Genomic DNA, 22573 nt, shown 5'->3' with positions numbered 1-22573 from the left:
GCGCAGAGGTTTTTTGTTTTTCAGGTTCTGCATTATTCCTTCAGCCATCTGTCAGTTTTATGTGTTTCTCCTATTCTTCCACCCCACAATAAAAACATAAGAACGCCTCTTGGGGGAAGGCATTCTGTCCCACACCCTACTGACTTTTTATTTTCTGGTAGCCAACATTCTCCATCAAGTCAGATCCTGTACTAGCAAGAATTTGATACTCTGCCCTACCCCACAGCAGGCTTAGGTCTCTACCTTGGCTTTCAAAGCATTCTGTCAGTAGATACAGCATCTGAATCTCTCAAACAGCCATTCTGGCCCAAGAACTGAAATAGCTGTAATTACTACTTCTCATATGCACATACTAGGTAAAAAACACAAGCTTCATTTAAACAAAAATGAACTGTTTCACCCGACTAACCAAAGGCAATGTTTCCCCCCTCCAACCATAGCAAACCTTCCTAGCTGAACCCTCTTCACCTCTTGCAGAGGGAGCTGTGGTGTTTGTGTGCTTGTATAGCACTTTCCATGCACTGTAACCCAGTGACTACTACCATAGTCCTAGACAAGTAATATGAAAGCTTTAATCAGCTAGTTTTTCTAGTACAATTAAATCACCATGAAGTGCCTCTCTAAGGGCAGAGGTATATCCAGAAATTAAAGTAATTTGGGAATAAATTACACAGCCCATGTATTAAGCAAAAATACTCTTTTTTTGCTCTTTCTGGTAGTGCTAACCAGCTATCTAGAGCAAATATTCTGAAACACTAATTTAAAAACCACCAACCCATCACAAACAGTACGGGAACTTCTGCACAACAGCTTTAGTTTTTGGACTGCCTACCTCTAGGAAAGCTTTGTGATTAATGAACCGATTGCCCACTGCAGGTAGGTTCCAGCGAGCAGGCGAGGACCGAGCCCAGCGCCTGCGCTCCCCACTCATGAATTTCAGGGTGGATGAGCCAGGTGCCCACGCTGTTCACACCAGCCTGGAAGCCACCCAGGGCAGCTGGCCCAATAGCCATGTTCCACGCTTTTCAAGCCAAAATAAACTCTTTGTCTGCTCTTTGTTGGTTTATTTGCTGGAATTACATGGAGTCTTGGAGAGGGTTGGAAGAACAATATCTTCGAAAGATACAGTGGCTCCAGAAGTACACTCTCTGAAATATGTTTCACTTCACCAGGCACAGCATATCATAGCTTGATTGCTAACAGTAACTGCTACGCTGTGAATTTAACCATCAGCAATAAAAAAGTATAATCAACCACCCTAATTTACTCTGCTCCTACTGTAGTAAAGGCATTAACTTAAATTAGACCTTACAGTTATGCCTGATCATGCAGCCATTTTTTACAGTCATCAAGATGAGGCATAAAGAAATGCAAATTTCAACAACAAGCACACACTAGTTAAACTGACTAAAGAGGTATCTTTTTTCCAGATCTAAACTGATACTTTAAGTGTTAATATTAATATTTTAGGGAAGGCTGGTCAGCACTTCAAAGCTCTAAGGGGAGCGAAGCTTATTTAAGGCTGTGATTTTAACTAAAATATTTCTGCCTGTTCAATGTGGGTTGCAATTGCACTAGTATAAAGGACACTCCAAGAGCTATCCTCCTTTCCCATTTTCATCTCCTGCAGCTCACTCCTAATCCAACCCCCATCCCATTTTCTACTGATACAACCATTTACATAGCCATCCACCAAAAGGAAATGAGAGGCTAATTCAGGTTAAAATCAACTCTTTTGGGGAATGGAGATTTTATTTATTGCCAGTACCAGTAGTAATACTTGCTGACACAACTGCCAAGAAGCAGGCAAATAGATTTCTTAGAACTGTATAAGCAGTAAGTAAACAGGTACATGGCACCATACTCTTAGCACATTTTACAGCAAAAACAAAATGTTACCTTGAGCCCTTCCTTAAAATAGCCTGGTTTTTTCCGCACTGAACCAGAGCAGAGGCATTTCCATGTTCAGCCATTGTAATTCAGGTGGGACTGGAGTGATACCATGTAAGGGAGAGCAGCTGAGGGGTGTTAACATTGTAAACTACTACAGCAGTTTCAGAAGCAAAGCTATTACACAGAAGCAATTTAGGTCTGAATTCACACTTAGATTTCTGTTTGCTTTCTGCAGATTCACATTTACAGATGACTGTGGATATAACCTATGGGTACTTCCATTTCCAGACAAAAATGTGTCAAACAGTCTAGAATATTTTTGTAATACTTACATTTTCACAAGGAAATATTTGCAGATATGCCAGCCACATCTTCTTGGTGCTCTAAGATATCAACATTGTGTACAGTGCATGTGTTGTGTATGATAACTTCTGTACTGTACTTGTAAGCCGCAGATAGACAGATACAGATATTATGATGCAATACCATTAAGAGGTCAGAAAATAGCTCCAAAAGTGCAAGATCCTAACAAAAGCCCTGAAAATTACAAGAGATGCTTAGTTAAAATGCTCCCACAGACATCAATGGCTTTGGGAACATACCAACAATTTAAGGCAACTCCACCTCTGTTTTACTCTAGAAATACATTCAACTCTCACTTCGCCATATGCAGTTTTTCCTTGCTGCAGTTTAACTGTGCTATACACGAAGACACCAGAGAGTTAACCCTGTACAGAGTCAGGTTTGTACAAGTAGGTTTTGTTAGTTCCCGTGCAGTGCCCCGAAAACACAGCTCGCTCGCTTCCACTCCAGCTCAGCAATGCAGACACCTGCTGAAAGTGGCTGTGCTGCCAAACCCTGATGGAGCCGAGATGACCACATATTTCAGTGCCTTTGCACTGTATCACCAGCATTTACTGTAAATGCTTATACTGAACGTCAGAGACTTTTGATTATCCATGTGCGTTTCCCCTTCTAGTGCCCTGGTAACAGAGACTTGCCTCTGCAGCCATTCGGGTGTATAGACAAGTCTTCAGGAAAGAACACCTTCACGCCTGAAGTCATCCTTAGCGTAAAGAAATACACCTGACTGGGCAGGTAAAACTCAACAAAGATGGCACGAGATACTGGGCCATAAAAGAAAACACAGGAAAATTATCGACTTACTTGTCTTAAATGTAAGTCATATAAAGACATAAGCTTCTATGATAAAGTGCAAGCCCAGAGACAATGGTGATTTTGGCCAGAAAGAGACCCAAGCTCATATTCAACTGTAACACTCCGATCTTATCAGCTAGGTCATTAGATGTGACGAGCTAGGGGAAGTAAAGCTTGACAGTAACTGCATTGTTCTATACACACAGATTCTCCAACGAGAGAGGAACAAGGTCCACTATCTTTGCTTCCCCATATTAATAAGACAGCAATGACAATTCAAATACTTCAATAAATGACAAAAGGGAACAGCGTTACAAAACCCCCACTAAAGTCCAGCCTGACTCACCTGACTTCCTTGCTTTCAAGGCAATGACAGCAGCCAGTTCTCTCTGTACCTGAAATACCAGGAAAGGAAAAGATGGTTATAGTTACTAGCGGAGTCAAACAAAACAAAATGCAACACTGCTAAGATACCAGCTATCAATCCTTTGGAGCACTCAATAGCATGTGGAATTATGCAGGTACTTGATTTTGTAACTACAGCCACTTTTCCTAGCAAATCCATTTCCTTTTCAGCTGTGAATTTTGTGACAACTTTTTTTTTTTTTACTTTAACTTCATGTAAATACTGCACATTCCTTAGGGAGTGGGCAATTCAGTGGACCAACCTGCAATTTATTTGCACAGCGTATCTCTTTCACAAGGACACACTTGAAACTTCTTCCTTTCCTTGTCAAATGTTTGCCTCTGCTGAGCACACTGTACTGCTGAATTTATTGTGTGACTCCAGGATAAGTAAGTTCTCCATGCTGAGGTTTGGCTGAGGTTCATGTATATAATTGACATTCGCTTTTTGGAGCTTTCAGGAGGAAACAACCTCTTCTAATTGCATGGCTGAGCATATCAAGACCAAAATTTAGCTTGAGATGAACATGCAAAAGTAAGAGCTATCTGACTTCCAGATTTATAGGCTATCTCACCAGCCTGTGATGAAAGCAGCCCTGTCAGGCTAGCCAGCTCCCTTCCTCAGCCTCTTGTCTCTGCATTCTTCATTTTTTCCCTATAATCTCTACACAACCAGCTACTGTCCCCTTAGCCAGCTCAACTGTACTTCCACTTCTCTCCATAGGTATTTTCCTTTTTCTGTCAGTAAAATTCTGTATTATGCATTATTTTTACACTTCATACTTCCTCACCGCCATCATCTGTCCCACTGTGCCCTGTGCCCTGCACTTGACCTACAGCACCCCAGCCACTCTCTCCTGCATACACCTCCGTTGCTCTCCTCTGCTACTCCGACCACACTCTCAGACTCTTCTGTACACCTCCCAGCTTCTTCCAATTTCCCTCATCTTCCCAAGACAGCCTGTCTTTAATCTTAAAAAAAAAAAACTCTTGGGACATTCCAACTATTTTTTTAGGGATTATTTTACCTCTCTGTACAGTCTCCAGCAGTGCATACTAGCCATCTTGTCTAATAGAGCCATGCAAAGCTCAAGGCTACTCTACAGTGGGAGTTTTGACATCCAGTTTCTAAGAGCATGTGAAATTTAAAACACCATTCACAAGACATATAGTATAATCAGAATAAGGCACAAAGTCCCTGAAATATCCCCGAAGCAATACAATTACTAACAACTGTCAACATCCCAGTCTCACAACTCTGGAAAAAAGTCTGAAAATGTGAAAAAAGAACAGTTAATATTATATTGGTCTGAGCAGAAAGACAGACAAAATCACCCAAGACGTCTCAGTATAATGGTAACTCCAGCATCCACTGGTCAAATCCTCAGCAGCCACCCAGCAGTATGCTCTACATGTGACAGAAGGCGGTTATACCGGATGCCACATCCTTCCTCCACCTGCATCCTTCCTTCTCTGGTGGCAAAGGACCAGGGAGCTTTTTTTGCTGTCCTTGCAAGGTATGAGGATCTTTTCTGCTCCTTGATGATGCCCTACTGAGAGGGACAGAGTTTTCTGCCACTCCAAGCAGGAAAATACGAATGCAGTGCCACAGTTTTCTTAAATGTCATCCTGTTTGCAGCACAATTGTGCAAGCTGGCAGTATTACCTTCCCTTCCTTCCTTCCTGTACACTCATTCCCATGTCTGGAGAACTGTTAATCATGGTTAATGTAAGCATAAACTGCAAGTAAGATGGGAAAGAACAGTTCCTCTGGGGAAAAACAACTTGTGTGCTTGCTTGCTTGCAGCAATTAGTATACACTAGTAATAATACATACAAGCTAAACAGAGTTAGAGGGGGATTTTCAGTAAAAGCCCAAGTAGTTTATGGATAACACCACCGCAGCTTTTCATGGCTGAACTGCTCAGACGCTCTCCCCTCATTAAACTCAGCAGGAGGTACCAATGTCAATGCTCCAATCCTGGTCTGTTCTCACAGGTTACTGACAGCAAGAAACAGTGCACTGATGTCTCATCTTTATCTTTTAGCATTTAATAAATACATTATCTCAAGATTAGCCTTAGGAGATATTATAATCTGCAACAGCTGTAAACACACCAATTAACCCAATCAAACAATAGAAAAATGCAAACCTCTCCACGAGTGCAAAGAAAAACTCATCTTCTCAGAAGAAAAAGCAGTGTTGTGGCATCCTGCAGTTACATTTCCGGTATTACTTTTGCTTATAAGGCAACTTACTTTCAAGTTTGAAAGACAGCACTAACATCACGAGCAGTAAAAAGGCTGTTTTTCTGTATTTTGTCTATGTTATGCATAATATATTATTTGCTGTGTGCCAGGAATGCAGCTGGCATATTACTTAATCTGAGCAAAACCTTTCAGTTAAAGCAGGAGAAAAAAATCATAGAATCATGGGTTGGAAAAGACCTTTAAGATCATCAAGTCCAGCCGTCACCCCAACACCAAAATGCCTGCTAAACCATATCCCGAACTGCCATATCTACACATTTTTTGAACACCTCCAGGGATGGTGACTCCACCACCTCCCTGGGCAGCCTGCTCCAATGCCTGACCACTCTCTCAGTAAACTAATTTTTCCTAATATCCAATCTAAACCTCCTCTGATGCAACCTGGGGCCATTGCCTCTCATCCTATCACTAGTTACTTGGGAGAAGAGACCAACACCTGCCTCACCACAACCTCCTTTCAGGTAGCTGTAGAAAACAATAAGGTCTCCCCTCCGCCTCCTCCTCTCCAGACTACACAGCCCCAGCTCCCTCAGCTGGTCCTCACAAGACTTGTTCTCAAGACCCTTCACCAGCCTCATTGTCCTTCTCTGGACACGCTCCAGCGCCTCAATGTCCTTCTTGTAGTGAGGGGCCCAAAACGAAACACAGCGCTCAAGGTGCAGCCTCACCAGTAGAGGGGCACGATCACCTCCTTGCTCCTGCTGGCCACGCTATGCCCGATACAAGCCAGGATGCTGTTGGCCTTCTTGGCCACCTGGGCACACTGCTGGCTCATGTTCAGCCAGCTGTCGACCAACACCCCCAGGTCCTTTTCCACTGGGCAGGTTTCCAGCCACTCCTCCCCAACCCTGCAGCGTTGCATGGAGTCGTTGTGACCCAAGTGCAGGACCCAGCCCTTGGCCTTGTTGAAACTCATATGACGGACCTCAGCCCATCAATCCAGCCTGTCCAGATCCCTCTGCAGAGCCTGCCTACCCTCGAGCAGATCGACACTCCCACCCAACTTGGCATCATCTGCAAACTTACTAAGGCAGCACTCAATCCCCTCATCCAGACCATTGATAAAGATGTTAAACCAGACTGGACCCAAAACAAAGCCCTGGCAAACACCACTCATGACCGGCCGCCAGCTGGATTTAACTCCATTCGCCACCACTGTCTGCGCTCAGCCATTCAGCCAGTTCTTTGTCCAGTGAAGAGTACACCCATCCAAACCACAGGCAGCTGGTTTCTCCAGGAGGATACTGTAGGGAACAGTGTTAAAGGCCTTTCTAAAGTCCAGGTAGACAACATCCTCAGCCTTTCCCTCATCCACCAGGTGGGTCACCTGGTCATAGGAGGAGATTGGGTTGGTCAAGCAGGACCTGCCTTTCATGAATCCATGCTGGCTGGGCCTGAGTCCCTGGTGGTCCTTCATGTGCCTGGTGAGCACACTCAGGATGAATCGCTCCATAATGTTCCCTGGCACCAAGGTCAGGCTGACAGGCCTTTGGTTCCCAGGATCCTCCTTCTGGCCTTTCTTGTAGATGGGTGTTACACTGGCGATCCTCCAGTCACCTGGGACCTCCCCTGTTAGCCAGGACTGTTGATAGATGATGGAGAGTGGCTTGGCCAGCTCCTCTGCCAGTTCCTTTAGCACTGTTGGGTGGATCCCATTTGGCCCCATAGACTTGTAAGTGTCTAGGTGGCATAGCAGGTTGTTAACTGCTTCCTCCTGGATTATGGGAGGTTTATTTCGCTCTCCTTCCCTATATTCCAGCACTGGGGGCTGAGTACAAGCAAATGTTCCTTCATCCAAGGGTTTCATCTTAATGGTCTGAGCTCCCTCTCTCACAGCTCACTCAAATCACAAATCCTTCTGAAATTGCCTGGTGTCCCTAGAATTCATAATCTATATGCTTTTGTCTATTTTAGTGTAAATGCACTTGACATCTCTGCTGGACATGCAATTCCTAAGCATCATTACACTGATGGAAATCTGTGTACTACATTCATTCCTCACTGCACACGTTAGACATTATCATACTTCTTCCTAACAGGATTTCAGATACTGCCTGTTTGACAAAATCACATTGAAGATAATAATGTGGACTCAAAGTAAAATACATATTCAACCAACAGCTATGCCTACCATAATAAACTCAGATATTAAATACAAAAAATTGGTTCATACATATAGCTTGTGACTACAAAGCTAACACTACCTAAATAGTATCCCATTTTAAGTAGCATTGCAGATGTCAGAACTGATTCAGTTTAAAGACCAGCTTACCCCGCAGTATTTACAGAAATAGTAAAAAAGTCTGAAAGAACATTAAGTGTGTTGTTGACGTGTTACTACATCTTAATCAGTTTTCTTTTTTGCAATATGATAGAGCAAGAGTGTGCATAGGGTGGTACCCATGTATACCTGCGATTAAATACAAATGGCATATTTAAATGGTGAATCTTCTCATCTTCAAAGGACAGACACAGTTTTTCCAAAACCAAATGGCAACTACTGTTCTTCTTTTATGCATGAATATGGTCATTTTGTCATAGAAGGCACAGTTGTGCATTTAGTAGACAGTGCATACCATGTCTACTTTTTTCCTGTCTCTTTTTTCTACCTATAGTAGTCTTTTGTGGAACAGTATTCTAGACATCAGTGTGCCAAATAGGATTTCAGATCAAGAGACAAGGTGGAAAAAGAAGAGAGTCTAGTTCACATTTTTGCATCTCAGGTAATGATAGTTTGATGGACTCTAGATAAAAGTAGTATTGGCTGACATCTTAAATTACCAGAAAACTTTCTTTCCCAGATATACTGCATTAACAATCTGATCTTCTCTTCTGTCCCGTCACAAGGTAAGGTAAAAGCTTTGCAGTGGAAACACTCGTAGGCATCCCACTGTGCTCTGGTTTTAGCAGACAAGACATGGAGTATGCAGCTGCTCTTTGGGACGTGGCATGGGTTGCATGACAGAGCCGGAATGCTTTTTTAAACCCAGGAGTAATCATGCATTTTCTTAAAAACTCATGACCAAAAAGATTATCCAATGCAAACGTATTTCAAATGGCACTTTGCACTGCTTATATGTCAGCTGCCTTTACAATTGAAGTTTGATGGTGTTATCACAGAATCATAGAAAGTTTTGGGTCAGAAGGGACCCCTAGAGGTCATCTAGTCCAACCCCCCCGCAGCGAGCAGGGACACCACTAACTAGATCAGGTTGCTCAGAGCCCTGTCCAACCTGGTCTTGAACATTTCCAGGGATGGGGCCTCCACTACCTCTCTGGGCAACCCATTCCAGTGTTTCACAACCCTCATTGTAAAGAATTTCTTCCTTATATCCAGCCTAAACCTACCCTGTTTTAGTTTAAAACCATTACCCCTCGTCCTGTCACTGTTGTCTCTACTAAAAAGACTGTCCCCATCTTTCCTGTAAGCTCCCTTTAAGTATTGAAAGGCTGCAATCAGGTGTCCCCGCAGCCTTCTCTTCTCCAGGCTGAACAAGCCCAACCCTCTCAGCTTGTCCTCATAGGAGAGATGCTCCAGCCCTCGGATCATTTTTGTAGCCCTCCTTTGGACCCGCTCCAACAGTTCCATGTACTTCTTGTGCTGAGGGCTCCAGAGCTAAAGGCAGTACTCCAGGTGAGGTCTCACCAGAGCAGAGTAGAGGGGAAGAATCACCTCTCTCGACCTGCTGGCCACGCTTCTCTTGATGCAGCCCAGGACAGGGTTGGCCCTCTGGGCTGCCAGCACACATTGCCGGCTCATGTCCAGCCTTTCGTCTATCAGTACCCCCAAGTCCCTCTCAGCAGGGCTGCTCTCGATCCTTTCACCCCCCAGCCTGTATTGATACCAGGGATTACCCCGATCCAGGTGTAGGACCTTGCACTTGGCCTTGTTGAACCTCATGAGGTTCACACAGGCCCACCTCTCCAACTTGTCCAGGTCCCTCTGGATGGCATCCCGTCCTTCTGGTGTATCACTGGTGTTGTCCTTCTGGTGTTGTCAGGGTCTTATTGTAATGGGAGCATATAATATGAGCATATAATTCGACAGGCTCCATTCAGTTATCTTGCCTGACCCTGCTTCTGCCATCGTAGAATAAAGCATAAAGAAAAAGTGAGACCCCAGACAAGTTAGCTTCTTACATTTTGTATCTGACTCTGCTCCTAAAAGAGGTGTATTCCATACATTATGCACAAATTAAGATGATAAAGAAACCTCTGCAGTTTTTTTTCCCCACTGTCCTGCTGACTTGACATTATTCACCACAGCTATCGCCATTATCTTCTACAATCTCCATAACCATTGTTTAAAACGAAGAGTGCGTTTCCCTAACTAATCAGTTCTAGACTGGCTGAATCGTAAAAAAGTCACAAATTGTGCAGTGAAAGTGAAAAGTGGAACTCTACAAGAGAAATACCACCTGGTAACACAAAGCAGTAGGAAATAAGTAATAAGAGAAAGACCGACCAAGTCAGTCAGGCTACAGTAAAGAAAAAGAGATGGAGTGAGGAATTCACCAGACTTTACAGAGGCCTATGTCTGTGCTGGTCACTCCATAATCCTGTCATAGAGAGTGCATACCTTACCAGCGGAGCCTAAGGTGTGACTTTTTCCCAAAAGTAGACTTTCAAAATGAATCATACATTCAGCATCCTAAAAGTGCCTATTTCTGCTGCCTGGCTGTAAGGAGCACCTGGGGAACCTAGCTCAGATGTAGATCCTTGCCATATGGCCACTTATATTTAGGTGAGGTGAGTTCCACCCTCTGCAATAGCTTTTACAGAGTTACAGAAATATCTAATGAGACCTTATGTGCATGCATGCTTACAGTTTTTCCTGTGCTTTCAGATTCTAAAACAGTGATTTGTATTTTAGGCACACAGATTCCTCCAATGTAGCTTGGGCTGGGTCTTCACAAACAGTTTCGGTTTGACAATTTTGGAATTTAATCTCCAAAAAAGAAAAGCTGACACAGAAGCATCCTTCTGACCTGACACAGAACGTTTTATTCCATTACAAAAAAAAAAGCAAAAAGAAAAGCAGAATAGATGGTGGTACTACCAGTGCCAATGGGATTTGAACCTTCAAACCTAGAATTGTACAAAAAAGTCAACTCTGATCTCTGGATGCTTTAGGGCTGTGAGTAAAGTTTGGGAGGGGAGGGGCAGAGGGGTGGTGTTCCACTTCTGAAACACTGGTCTGATCAGTATTGTGAACAGGATTCTGAATTGTTAATTCTTCAAGGAAGACTGGTTTGATTCTGTACAAAATAGATAAACATTCAGTGAGCCAGAAAGCAAGACAGTGTGAACACCTTTCCAGTCTTGGCTCATACCTTCACTTTTGGTTTCCAGCTCCTGCTCACAGGACTCTTTTTCCGTACAAATTCTGAAGCTGGCAGCAAAAAAAAAATTGAGAACCTGTATCCTGGTGAGCCTAGCCCTCTGCTGAGTGATGCAAGCTGAGGGTTCAATTTCCTTTGGGACACATACAGGCTCTCCATAAATTCACAGTGAGTACTTTAGATCCCAGTCTACTTTAAAGAGGAAAAGCAATGTTATGGAGCAGTAATAGGGAGAAGTTCATATTCAGACGTCAATATTTGGAGGATTCTGCTCTGGGTCTTACATCTTTTCACCAGGGTTAGACTAGGAAGTTGTTATAGGGACCCTGCACACTTTTGTGGAAAATCAGAAAATGCAGGAGAAAAGATCAGTCTTTTTGACAGCACCTGTCCATGTGCCCTGCTGCTGGAATCACTTAAGATGTAGTTCAAAGGTCTGACCTTGCAAGCTAGATGTGAAACACTCTGAACTGACTGTCATTTACTCACATGTTTAAGGATGTGCATTTTATTCAAGCGTATCCAGCAAAAGTTAGATCCAGTTCTTAAACTCAGAAAGTCACCTTGTTTTGTCGAGTGCTTTCCTTTTTCTAATCTGATGAAAAAGCATTAGTCTTCTATGTTTGCATGGCGAAACTATTGAGGGATACTGGCAATGTTTTATAGAGTTGGTAGTTTTGTGGGTTTTTGAAAAGATATAACTTTTCTAGAAGGTATTTTATGTTTTTCTATTTTTTCTCTCTGCGGAACTAAAAATGGAGGATATTGAGGTTCTGAGTTCCCCTTTCATTTTCAGTTCAGTAAAAAAGGTAGAGAAAAAAGGAATTTGAATATAGAGGAAATAAAAAATGAAAAACAATTTTAAAACACAAAAATTTCTAATGTCTTACATTTTAAATTATTTTTCCGTAAGGTTGAGCATACAGAACCACTGGCTTTCAAAACACATTACAAAATGTTTCTTGTAAAAACATTTGTCTTCACAAAATATAGCAGAAATTCTCCTTCCCTGCCATTTTCAGCAATGTCAAGACTGTACTTTATTTGTTTTACTTAAAACAGCTCTTACCCTCATGCCTTTTTCATGACAACTTCACCCTGCTTGGTTCACTTTCATCTCTGCACTTTCTCAGGTACTCAAAATAGAACTAGCACCAATTCCATGTTTTGCTGATCCTATGATTTAGGTGTCATCTTTGCAGAACCATACATCACAGAATGGTTAAGATAGGAAGGCACCTCTGGAGGTCATCTGATCCAAATCCCTGCCCCAAAACAGGGTCAGCTAGAGCAGGTTGCTCAAGACTACGTCCAGTTGAGTTCTGAACATCTCCAAGGATGGAGACTCCTTTACCTTTCCAGGTAACCCGTTCTACTGTTTTATCACCCTCACAGTAAGTTTCTTCTTAAGTAGAATTTTTTGAATTTCAGTTTGTGCCACTGCTTCTTGTCCTGTCACTAGACGTCACCGAGAAGAGCCTGGCTCCATCTTCTTTATTCCCTTCCATCAGGTATTTATATACATTGATAAGATCCTCCCATAGCCTTCTCTTCTCCAAGCTCAACTCCCAGCTCTCTCAGCCTCTCCTTGCAAGTCAGATACTCTATTCCCTTATCTTCATGGTCTTCTGCATACATTCCAGTATGTCTACATCTCTCTCGTACTGGGAGTTCAGAACTGCACGCAACACTCCAGATGTGTCACATCAGTGCTGAGTAGAAGGGAATGATTATCTCCCTTCGCCTGAGGGTAACACTCTTACTAATGTGGCCCAGAAGGCAGTTGGCTTTCTTTGCCACAAGGGCACGTTTCTAGCTCATGTTCAACCTGCTGCCCACCAGGGCCACCAGGTTCTTTTCTGCAAAGCTGCTTTTCAGACCCCAGCCTGCACAGGAGCAGGGGGTTATTTCTCCCAGATGCAGGACATTGGATTGCCCTTTGTTGAACTTCATGAGACCCCTGTAGGCCCATCTCTCCATCCTGTCAAGGTCCCTCTGAATGACAGCACACCCATCTGGTGTATCGACCATTACTCCCAGTTTTGCATCACCTGCAAACTTTCTGAGTGTGTACTTTGTACCATCATACAGATTACACTAGATCAAGTGAATCTAGCCTAACTTCCTGAAGTCCTGTCTGTCTGCTTCTTAGAGCAATGGCATTGCTACTAAAGAAACAAGATGCACCAAATTCTGGCACAGACAGGATAAGCTGCTGTTTATTACAATGGAGTTTATTGAAGCTAAACATAGTTGGAAGCCAGATACCCAGGCTTCCCAGGTGGGTCTCCTCAGAAGCTTATGATCATCTATGCAGGGCTGCTGAGGCCCTTTCTCTCCCTTTGTCCCCCATTCAATCATTGTCTTCACACTGATGTCCATTTGACCAAGGGGATCTGAGTGTAAGCTACCTGGCAGAATAATCAGCATGATCCTCCAGACTGGTATCTCCTGAGCCACGAATAGCATGGATTACAAGACAGCAGGCTGCAACAGTCCTTGCTTGGACTGATTTTAATAGGTTTGCAATTGCACACTAAGACCTTAGTAAAGCTTCTTCCTTTCAGAGACAAAAAAATAGTTTACATTACAAACACCTGCTCGCTAAGACTAAGCCTTTAATTTTAAAGGATCCAAAACATGACAATAGCTCAAACATGATCAGTACAAACTTTGATGCAGTGACCTTACCGCAGAAGTGAGACGAGCAAGAATTTCAGCATTGGTTTCCGCCGTATCTTCTATTTTTTGATCAGGCCTTAAAAAAAGAAAAATAAGATTTTATTATTTCTTTCATTCTGTTTCAACATCTTTTGATTCCTGGAAAGCAAGGAACTTCGTAGCCACAGGCACTAATGTAAAAGGGCTTTTGAGATTCCACATCAAAATGATGACTGCAACGTCACAATAATTAATTTTGTCAGTAACGACAGAGTACACCCTTTGTCCCTTGCTGTCAAGAAGTCTTTTGATTGAACTAACACAAAACAGTGAGAGCATTCTTCAGCTATAAAAATATGATGAAGAACTGAAGAATGCAGGACCTTCTTAGCTCAGAGCTGCTTAACTGAATGCATATTTTGCTCTGTTAAAAACATACTCCATCAGAGCTTTCCACCTGCTCATCACCCAGCTTTGCTAAAGTGTGGAGCAACAGCTATGGAATGCAAGATCACATAGATAAAAGCAGACAACATCAAAATCATTATGTGACACGAAGTTTGATATTTAAAAAAAAAAGGTATGTGAAAATGAAAAGAATACAGGTAAGAAGCCATAAATTAGCAAATTAAAGCAACAGCTGAGAACACTATTAGGTTGTCTTGACAGTTACTCACAAGACAGAGATACTTAATGTGTCTTTGCAAAAGTGGGGCTGTACAAGAAGAACCCTTCCAGAAACTGTCACAGAAGTCTGGCCCACATGGAAAAAGCTGCACAAAAGCTGCTGCGGACAGCATGGATCAGACTGTGTTTTTCTTTAAAAGAGTCTAGTTCCCGTCACTAAAACATCTACAAGCCTTTTGGAAGGTTTATTGACAATCAGAAGAAAGATAGCAATATAATAGGAATATTACCACGGGAAGAAGAAAAAGAAAATGCCCTTGATATCTTTACTTTTCACAGTATTCAAGAAGTGTTGCATGCCAGCAAACTGAGCATATACGCAAAATTGCAGCTGCTATAATAAACATAAATCCCAGGTATTAGCAAAAGCTTCTATCTTTGTCTAAATTATTTAACTGCTCATATGCCTTGATGTATTTAGGAGGAGAGCTGACAACATGTCTGGAATATGCAGCTGGTATATTGTGGATCCTACATACCATGTCCAAAAAATTTCTTTCCCTGATTAAAAAAAGAATCAAGGTCAGAAAGCACTGAATGACACACACAGTCATTTTGGGGCAAGCATATTTGGACCAAAATGGTAATTCAGATTAGAAATCACAATTCTTTTCAGAACTGCCTTTTCTTTTCGAAGAAAAATGTGAGTTAACATTTTAAACATTATGAACAGCCCCAAAAGAAATAAATGAATGCCGTTTCATTTGCAAAGACTGATTTATTCGGTCTTTCTTTTTACAAATTTGCAATGAGATTAAAATAACTGACCACTTTAGATGCCTATGTTTCCCTGCACGGTTGATCTTTTCTGATCTCTCAGAATCTCTCTCTGATGCTTCAAAACTGGATGCAAAAGACAGCAGCTCAGTAGAGACAGCCACAGATGCAATCTATAAACCCAGAACAGCATATAGCATAGCTATTTCGGTCTTGGGCCTTTATCATTTCATCTTCTATTTAAAAATACTCACAATATTCATCTGCATACATGCATCAAATACTTCTGAAACTATTAATATACTAAAAATTATAGTCAGCTCTCCAAAATCAGAGAGGAAGAGTGTATTATGACACCCAGGCTATGGAAAAAGAGTAAGACAGGATGGATATGGAGGAACAGAATCAGCACAGATACCACTCTATTGTTTTCAAAACGGTCCGGCTAAGACCTAGTAGGGCTGGTACCAAACAGGAGCTACAAAGCCCAGGCAAACAAACCTAATGCTTAGACTACTAGCTCAGTAGTCCATGGGCTCGGTAGTGTGTTAATCAGAGCAAGGTGCAGGATTGCTTGCCCTAGACCTGCATGCAGGCAACTCAGGTCCAGCACAATTGTTACTGTATGCCACGTGAAAGCAACTAACGGTGCTTCCCGACCTGCTGACGGCAGAAGCAATACAGATACACCCATGGTCCTGGGCGTGGACCTCAACTGTCCAGTGTCGAGCCACTACATATGCCTCTATGCTGGCTTTACAATCCACCTACAAAGCCAGTAAAAGACCCATGGATACCTGATAGCTGTTTGTATTCAGCAAAACCTTTCCAGGAACTCTACAAGGCAGTAACTAAATGAATATTCCATTCTGGCTATTTGCATTAAAAACAAATTACTTATAAGAACGGTTACTTTTCTGAAATTAATAAAATGTTAATTATTTCAGGACAGAAGACACAGAATACAGTGCAACACTTCTGAAAAAAAAACCCAATAAGCAATGAGAGATAAAGAAAAGAAAAAAATCCCGTTCACAGCTCTTCAAATAATTAAAAAACATATTATGGGATACATTTCAATAGTCCAAGCTACCCAATGCATTCTTGAAACATTCATTGAGTCTACCAGTCTGGGAATTAGGTGTTGTTATAAACACCTCCATTTACAAAGAAGGAAATAGAAGTACACAAAGATTAAACACCTAATACAAAGCCATTGCAGTCACTGGAAAAGAGTCCAGGAGGCATTGGATGAGAGCCTAATGTTCAAGGTTGTAAGGAAGTCTGTGGCACAGCTTTCAATACAAATCTTTTGTTCCCAGGCTACTGCAGTATTCACTTTTTTTCTATTCAAGTGGAATTGGCTGTGATTAACATAGGGTGTTTAATGACCCCAAGAGGCCTTTGCATCAGTCCCATCTCATTTGACAACATTTAGGGGGGCTGAGTCCTGTGGAATACACATAACAACATTAGCCTTCAGTTTAGTGTGAGCTGCTAAAAATATGCTATGTCCCATCTTGTTTTCCATCATAGATTCCCACCAACGTTATGTTTAATGTAGGGAATCTGCCAAGGTCAAAAGGCAACAGGGAGCATTTATTCAGGAACAGTAAGCATGTCTCAGGCTTCAGAATGATATTTTCATTGTAGAACTTCATATAGTATTATTTGGAAGCACTGGTAATCCTGACCAGAAACCAATACAAATACATCAAAAATCTGTACAGCAACAACGGGCCATGTTTATTCAATAGGGTTTCCAGCAAAGCAGCTGAAGGAAGTCCCCAGAGCTGCTACTGCCTACTCAAGTCTACAGGGTCCTTCTGGGAGAGCAGATCCACGGTGCTCCACAGAGCCCTGCTGATGCACCTCGCAGTCCAGGCAAGCACCAGGTTGCTGCCCACCAGCTGCAGAGGAGACAAAGCTTGTCTGGCTCCCAGGACCACCAGGAGATGTCTAACATTGCCTTCTGTGCACAAGCAGGCAGTCACTTCTGATTTCATTAAAAGCAGCAAATCTAACTGGCAAGTTAAGAATTTCGCTATCCCTGCATACATACAGAATTAATGCTGTCAATACAAACTACAAGAAAAACTAAGACACAAAAATGAATACAAAAATATTAAACTACAAGAAAGGCTAAGCTTCTAATAGTATGCAAAACAGCTTACTTATTTGAGAAAAGACACTTACTGCAAGGAAGCGTTTTTAGAATTGTCCTCTTTCTTCATGAAATATATGGGTTTATTTAACCTCATGAGCTAACTAACAAATAACTCATCACATCTATTCCCTTTCAGATTGTATTTTAGCAGCATATTATTTGCATTAAGCATGGAGAATTTTGAACCTAGAAAAGCCTCCTTTCCCTTTAATATCACATTCCCGTGAGACTATACCATTATTTAAAATTCGATTCCTTCAATACATATTTTTTTAAAAAGCAGCTTCACAATCTGACAGGTAAAACCTCCAGAAAATACTTCTTCAGTGACAGTGTTCCCAAAAGAAACCCAGCTTCAACTAAAATTTGAATAATGTGAGCAGGAAGCAGCTGGAAATGTACATTAATGAACAATTGTTCAATTCACGTGACAGGGATCATCCTCCACTAGAAGTGACAGTTGCAGTGGAATGATAAAACTGCAAAGCAGACCGTAAAATAGTGGTACTCTCCGGCGGAGGTCAGCATGCAGGATACGTTTTAAACTCAAACCTACGAAGTCTTCGATCCATTCTCTTACCCAGCATCCTTCATGTAACATATCAATATGACCTATCTGTTCTGTCTTTTTGATTCAAAGCCTTTGTACGAGTAGTCACGAACCATGAAAAGTGGCCTGATCTGCAGCGATAATGAGGAAAACCCCAAATCCCACTGAAGTCAAGATGAAATTACCGTGATACTTAAGGAACGGCCGAACTGCTTAGCACCAGACTAGGCTGGAAGACAAGAATTTCTGTTTGTAGAAGTATTCAAAGGTTTTCTCCCATATGAGTCATCTGCTTAGAAGATCACATTCAGTCTCCTCCTCTAGCCAATCTGGGGTCCTTGTCACTTGGCTACACTCACTCAAGCTGGACAGATAAACGCATTTTCAAGGGAACCTCCAGTCCAGAACTGCCACTTTCTGGTTGGTGAGGGCAGTCAGCAACAGGGGGGGAATCAAGTTTCTGCCCTGAGCCATGCAGAGAAATTACTGAGATTTTTTTTCTACCAGCTCAACACGTCTGAATTTAAGAGGACGGGCTTGAGATAGCTTATAGGGACTTTGAGATTTGTGCTCCTTTAAAGTATTTCCATTGAACATTTATTTGAGAGAATGCATTTTTTAAACCTGGTATGTAGAGAAAGAAGTACTTACAGAAGAAAGTTTTGGTTTTGACATCAAAGAGAATAAATCCTAGTACTGGCAGAGTAATAGTTCTCCCCAGTATAAGTATCAGGTTTGAGGACTCATCATGCTAGGGTCAATGAAAGCGTTTAATTCAATTTGTCTATCCAGGCTAGTTCCTGCAGACTTGCTAAGGCATGAGGGATCACGAACCTCCAGACCCCTTAGTGACATCTTTTTCCTATATTTTGGCCTCTCAGTGCGGCACAAATAACTACGGCTTCCTTCTAGCTGCCCTAAATAGGCAACATTTAGAGTGCAGCTATATCAGCACAGAGGGTATGATAATATCCAAGTCAGGTGAAAGAGGAGACATATATGAAGTGAAACTCTTAAGAGGCATATTTTGAAAAAGGAATTATAATGTGAGACTACATAGCTCTGGCAAATATGCAGTAGCAAACTAAAACCAGATGACTGAAGGTACCACATTTCTACCTATCCTCCCTATCCATCTGACAGCTGACACAGCACAAAGGCATCTGATCTGCTACTCAATCAGCTCCACAGCATGCCTGCTGCCAAATTTGTGCCAAACCTCCAAATGTAAGAAGAGACCAAACAAATAATATAGCAAGCTAGAGTCAGCAAGAACCACAATATACCAAAAACCCCAAGTCAAGTGTCTTCATTTATCTACCCACATTGACCTTCTCAGATCAAAGGCCCATCTCTAGAAAGGCTGTCAACCCTGAAAAAGAAATCTGGCTCATTTGCACAGTGGTTTGGGGGCAAACAGTGTCACTACAAGCCAGCCACATACAAAACAGTCAGCAAAAGTTGCAAACAGCTGTATACGCACACTTACAGGTTACACATGTCAATCCTGGCAGGTGGCAGTGGCAGTAGTTGAAGTAGGAGCTTTACTCCGTTTTTCCATCCTTCGTCTTTCTCAAATTCACAGAAAAGGTAGGTACATTCATCCGCTGAGAACTGGTAGAAAGCATGAGTGTCTTGAAAATAGAGATGTCTGTCCACTGTTAGAAAAAATAACATCAGATAGCCTTTAAGCCTTTACCATGTAAAGGTTCTGTGTTCCCACCACGTTCTGTATTGCACTTGACTTTAATGCCAAGTTCCACCACCACACAGGGCAAAAGAATTGCAAATTCTGCATAGAAGCAATCCTGCCCTCTCATGTTAACTCTGCATCCGAACAGGACAACCCCAAAGCCTCAATCTGAAGATCTCCAGGCTCCTGAAATTCAAGCCATAAGACTGCTGAGTGTTTAGTCAATTTTGGAATCAGTTCAGAATTAGGGGATAAAAACCTTCCATTTGTCAGATTTCTGAGCCTCAATTTCCATTGGCTTATCATCTCTTCTCACTAATGGCCAGGTACTAGTAAGCAAAGTTCAATAATGGAGATGCAGCCCAGCATTAGCCCAGCTGCTGCACCAGTAAAACAGCTATCACCATGCCTGGCTTAACTGGGATTGAACTGGGTTTGAAAGATGGGGTCCAAAGCCAAAAGCACAAGCTTCTGCTGGGAGAGTAATTCAGCCCTTATTGAGGCTGCATGATCAGACATACTGTCAGTGTAGTTGGAGCAGCAGAAAACCTTTAAGTATACTGCCAGCGTACATAAGAAGAAGTCTCTTCCATCACAGCTCACTTTTTTGCAAGGAAAGTTAAATGTTTAGCACATACCCTAGGGCGGGGTATGCTCCGAGTTGAGCTACCTAGGCAGTCCCAGCTACAAAAGTAAAGCCCACGAAATTTCCAGAGGTTGGTTACCAGTGTAATTATTGCCAACCACATTAGTTTGACCTAAATTCGGTGGGAAAGGTGCGGACAGCTGGATAGAACCTGGCATTGCCACCATCTCAAGGAGACGAATCCTCTTTCAAGCCATTTTGATCTAAAACTATGAAAAACAGAAAGAGGAAGGGAAAAATCACTAGTAGCTAGAGAAGTCATCTGGCGAAGTCATGATCTGCAGTGGCTAAACAGCTGCTGTCCTGTGAAAAACCTAAAAGCGCTTGATGTAAAAAAAAAAAAAAAAAAAAAAAGACTGGAAAAGACACACGCTATCTGCAACTTGGTAATAGGCAATTATATTTGCAAAAGCAAAAGGAAGGAAGTTGCCTAAAACAAGAGAGATTCGTCTTTGGTATTTATGAAATGAAAGGTCACAGAGGTGAGCCTACCAAAGAGATGGTAAAATAAACAGCTATCAAGAAAAATGGGTTAATCTACTTTTTTTTTTTTTCTTTCCCTCCTTCATCTCCCATCAAAAATGTGAGTCTTATCCTGTGCAGGAGAAACTGATAGCCTTCCTCACACTAGAAGTACTATCGAGACCGACCTGACAATATAATGCCCATATCCAGGAGGAGCTGCCACACTCCAGCTGCCGTGGATCTGCACTTAACAAAAGGGCACTGCTCCAAAAGCCAGTCTACCAGTTCCGATCCAACACAGCTTCTCCTGAAAATAAGGAAAACATCACTTCTTACGCTATAGTAATGTTAAAATGCTTTTTTTACAATAAAGCACTGCTTTTTGAAGCTATTGAAAGTGAATTCTTGTGTTCGACAGGGCAAACCCTTTGCCTCAATTACTAATTTCTGTAATCCTACTCATTTCAAGGGAAGAAATTATTCTGGCAAGTCTCAGGGGATGTCCCTTGTTACAATAAGGGAACTTGTGTTAGATGAGTAAGTTCCCTTACGTATCTAATTCGTGTGGCACACTTCACAATATGTAATATTTTTATCAATTTGTGCTGTGTAGAGACAGTCATTCAAAGATGTATAAGAGCTAAATAAAATCCAGCTTGTAGCCTCAGGATTTTATTTCCTTTCTGACCATAGGCATAAACGATACAGCTGTACAATATACGTGCAAGACCTTGAGCGTTGCTCTAGGATGTACTTCATCTCTCACATCATTGCTAAACTTATCTTAAATCATAAAAAAAAAAGAAGGTGTGGCTTTTTCTTAAATGTAGATATGAATGAGTGGTGCTATAATAGAGGCCTGCACATTCTGGCATAATTGAAAATAGGAGGAAGCATTTATGCTGTAATGCAACACAAATAGAAAATCACTTCATTACAAAAATATTCCATTAATTGCATACAAAAATCACTGTGCAACTAAATCTTAGGAATTCAGTTAATTTCTTTTATAACTCCAGACCAGGGCTGAATTTAATACTCTTTCTTTTCAACAAAATAACAAACACAATTGTATATGAAATCATATGCAATTAAATTAATGGAGATACAATCAGGCCACTGCGTCTTTCTGACAGCTGACAAAGCAACTAAGAAAAGATATTAAAATCCATGAGATGTTGAAGTATTTTTTTAGAAAATTTTTTTGATTCTTAGTAACACAAGCAATAATCTCAGAATCTAATCTCTTGTCAAATCGGGGTATAGACGAATGCAAATAATACCCATTCAGTTGATTAAAATGAATGATCTCAGGTTACCTGCAAATGCCAGTAAGGTACACCCTGTCTTTAATCAGGTCAGATGCTTGTAGAGTAAAAATATTCCTGAGCGCTCTCCCAGCACAGGAAGAACTTTCTCCATAAATCTGAATGAAAAGAGAAGTTGAAAACTGTGACAAACAGGGATTTACTCCTGCTGTAGTAAACCACCTTAGCACAGTCCGCTCCCTCCCTCCGAGCGATGCCTTCTCCCCAGCTAAACAACAAGAAAGCAGTCCAAGCTGCATAGGAAAGGCACCCCAACTTCTGGCATACGCAGTTGTATCATGGGTTGCGGATGCCCCCACGAGCTGGACTACTTTTACATTTGCTGCCAAAGAACAGCAAAGGTTTCACTGTCTGTCAACCTTACCTCTGAACAACAGACAAGCTCAAATGAAAACAAGCATTATCCCAGCAAAGCAAAAAGACTGTATTAAGCATTGCAGAACCCCATGTATTTGAGTTAAATAATTAAATACAAGCCTAATACACATTGAAACACCATTTCATAGATTTTTCTTTTTGTTCAGAAACTTTGCAGGAATGCTATGGTATCTACAGGACAATTCATCCATACCCTGCCAGGAGGATGTGGT

General features: G+C 41.8%; 1 protein-coding gene across 1 annotated transcript in view; it reads right to left on the bottom strand.

The window, feature by feature from the left end:
• The window catches only part of RAPGEF5 (Rap guanine nucleotide exchange factor 5), a 166050-nt gene that overhangs the window by 113944 nt on the left and 29533 nt on the right, over window positions 1–22573 (bottom strand). Inside the window, exons 3-7 of the mRNA XM_075419178.1 lie at window positions 21975–22081; window positions 20841–20962; window positions 19341–19509; window positions 13761–13827; window positions 3398–3446 (exon numbers count right to left, since the gene is read on the bottom strand). Coding sequence (XP_075275293.1) covers window positions 3398–3446; window positions 13761–13827; window positions 19341–19509; window positions 20841–20962; window positions 21975–22081 — 514 coding nt within the window. The remainder of the gene's footprint in view (window positions 1–3397; window positions 3447–13760; window positions 13828–19340; window positions 19510–20840; window positions 20963–21974; window positions 22082–22573) is intronic.

Source organism: Opisthocomus hoazin, chromosome 4, assembly GCF_030867145.1.
Source record: "Opisthocomus hoazin isolate bOpiHoa1 chromosome 4, bOpiHoa1.hap1, whole genome shotgun sequence".
Lineage (NCBI taxonomy): Eukaryota > Metazoa > Chordata > Aves > Opisthocomiformes > Opisthocomidae > Opisthocomus > Opisthocomus hoazin.
The sequence above is the reverse complement of the archived record's forward strand: the minus strand, read 5'-3'. Positions and strand labels throughout refer to the sequence as shown.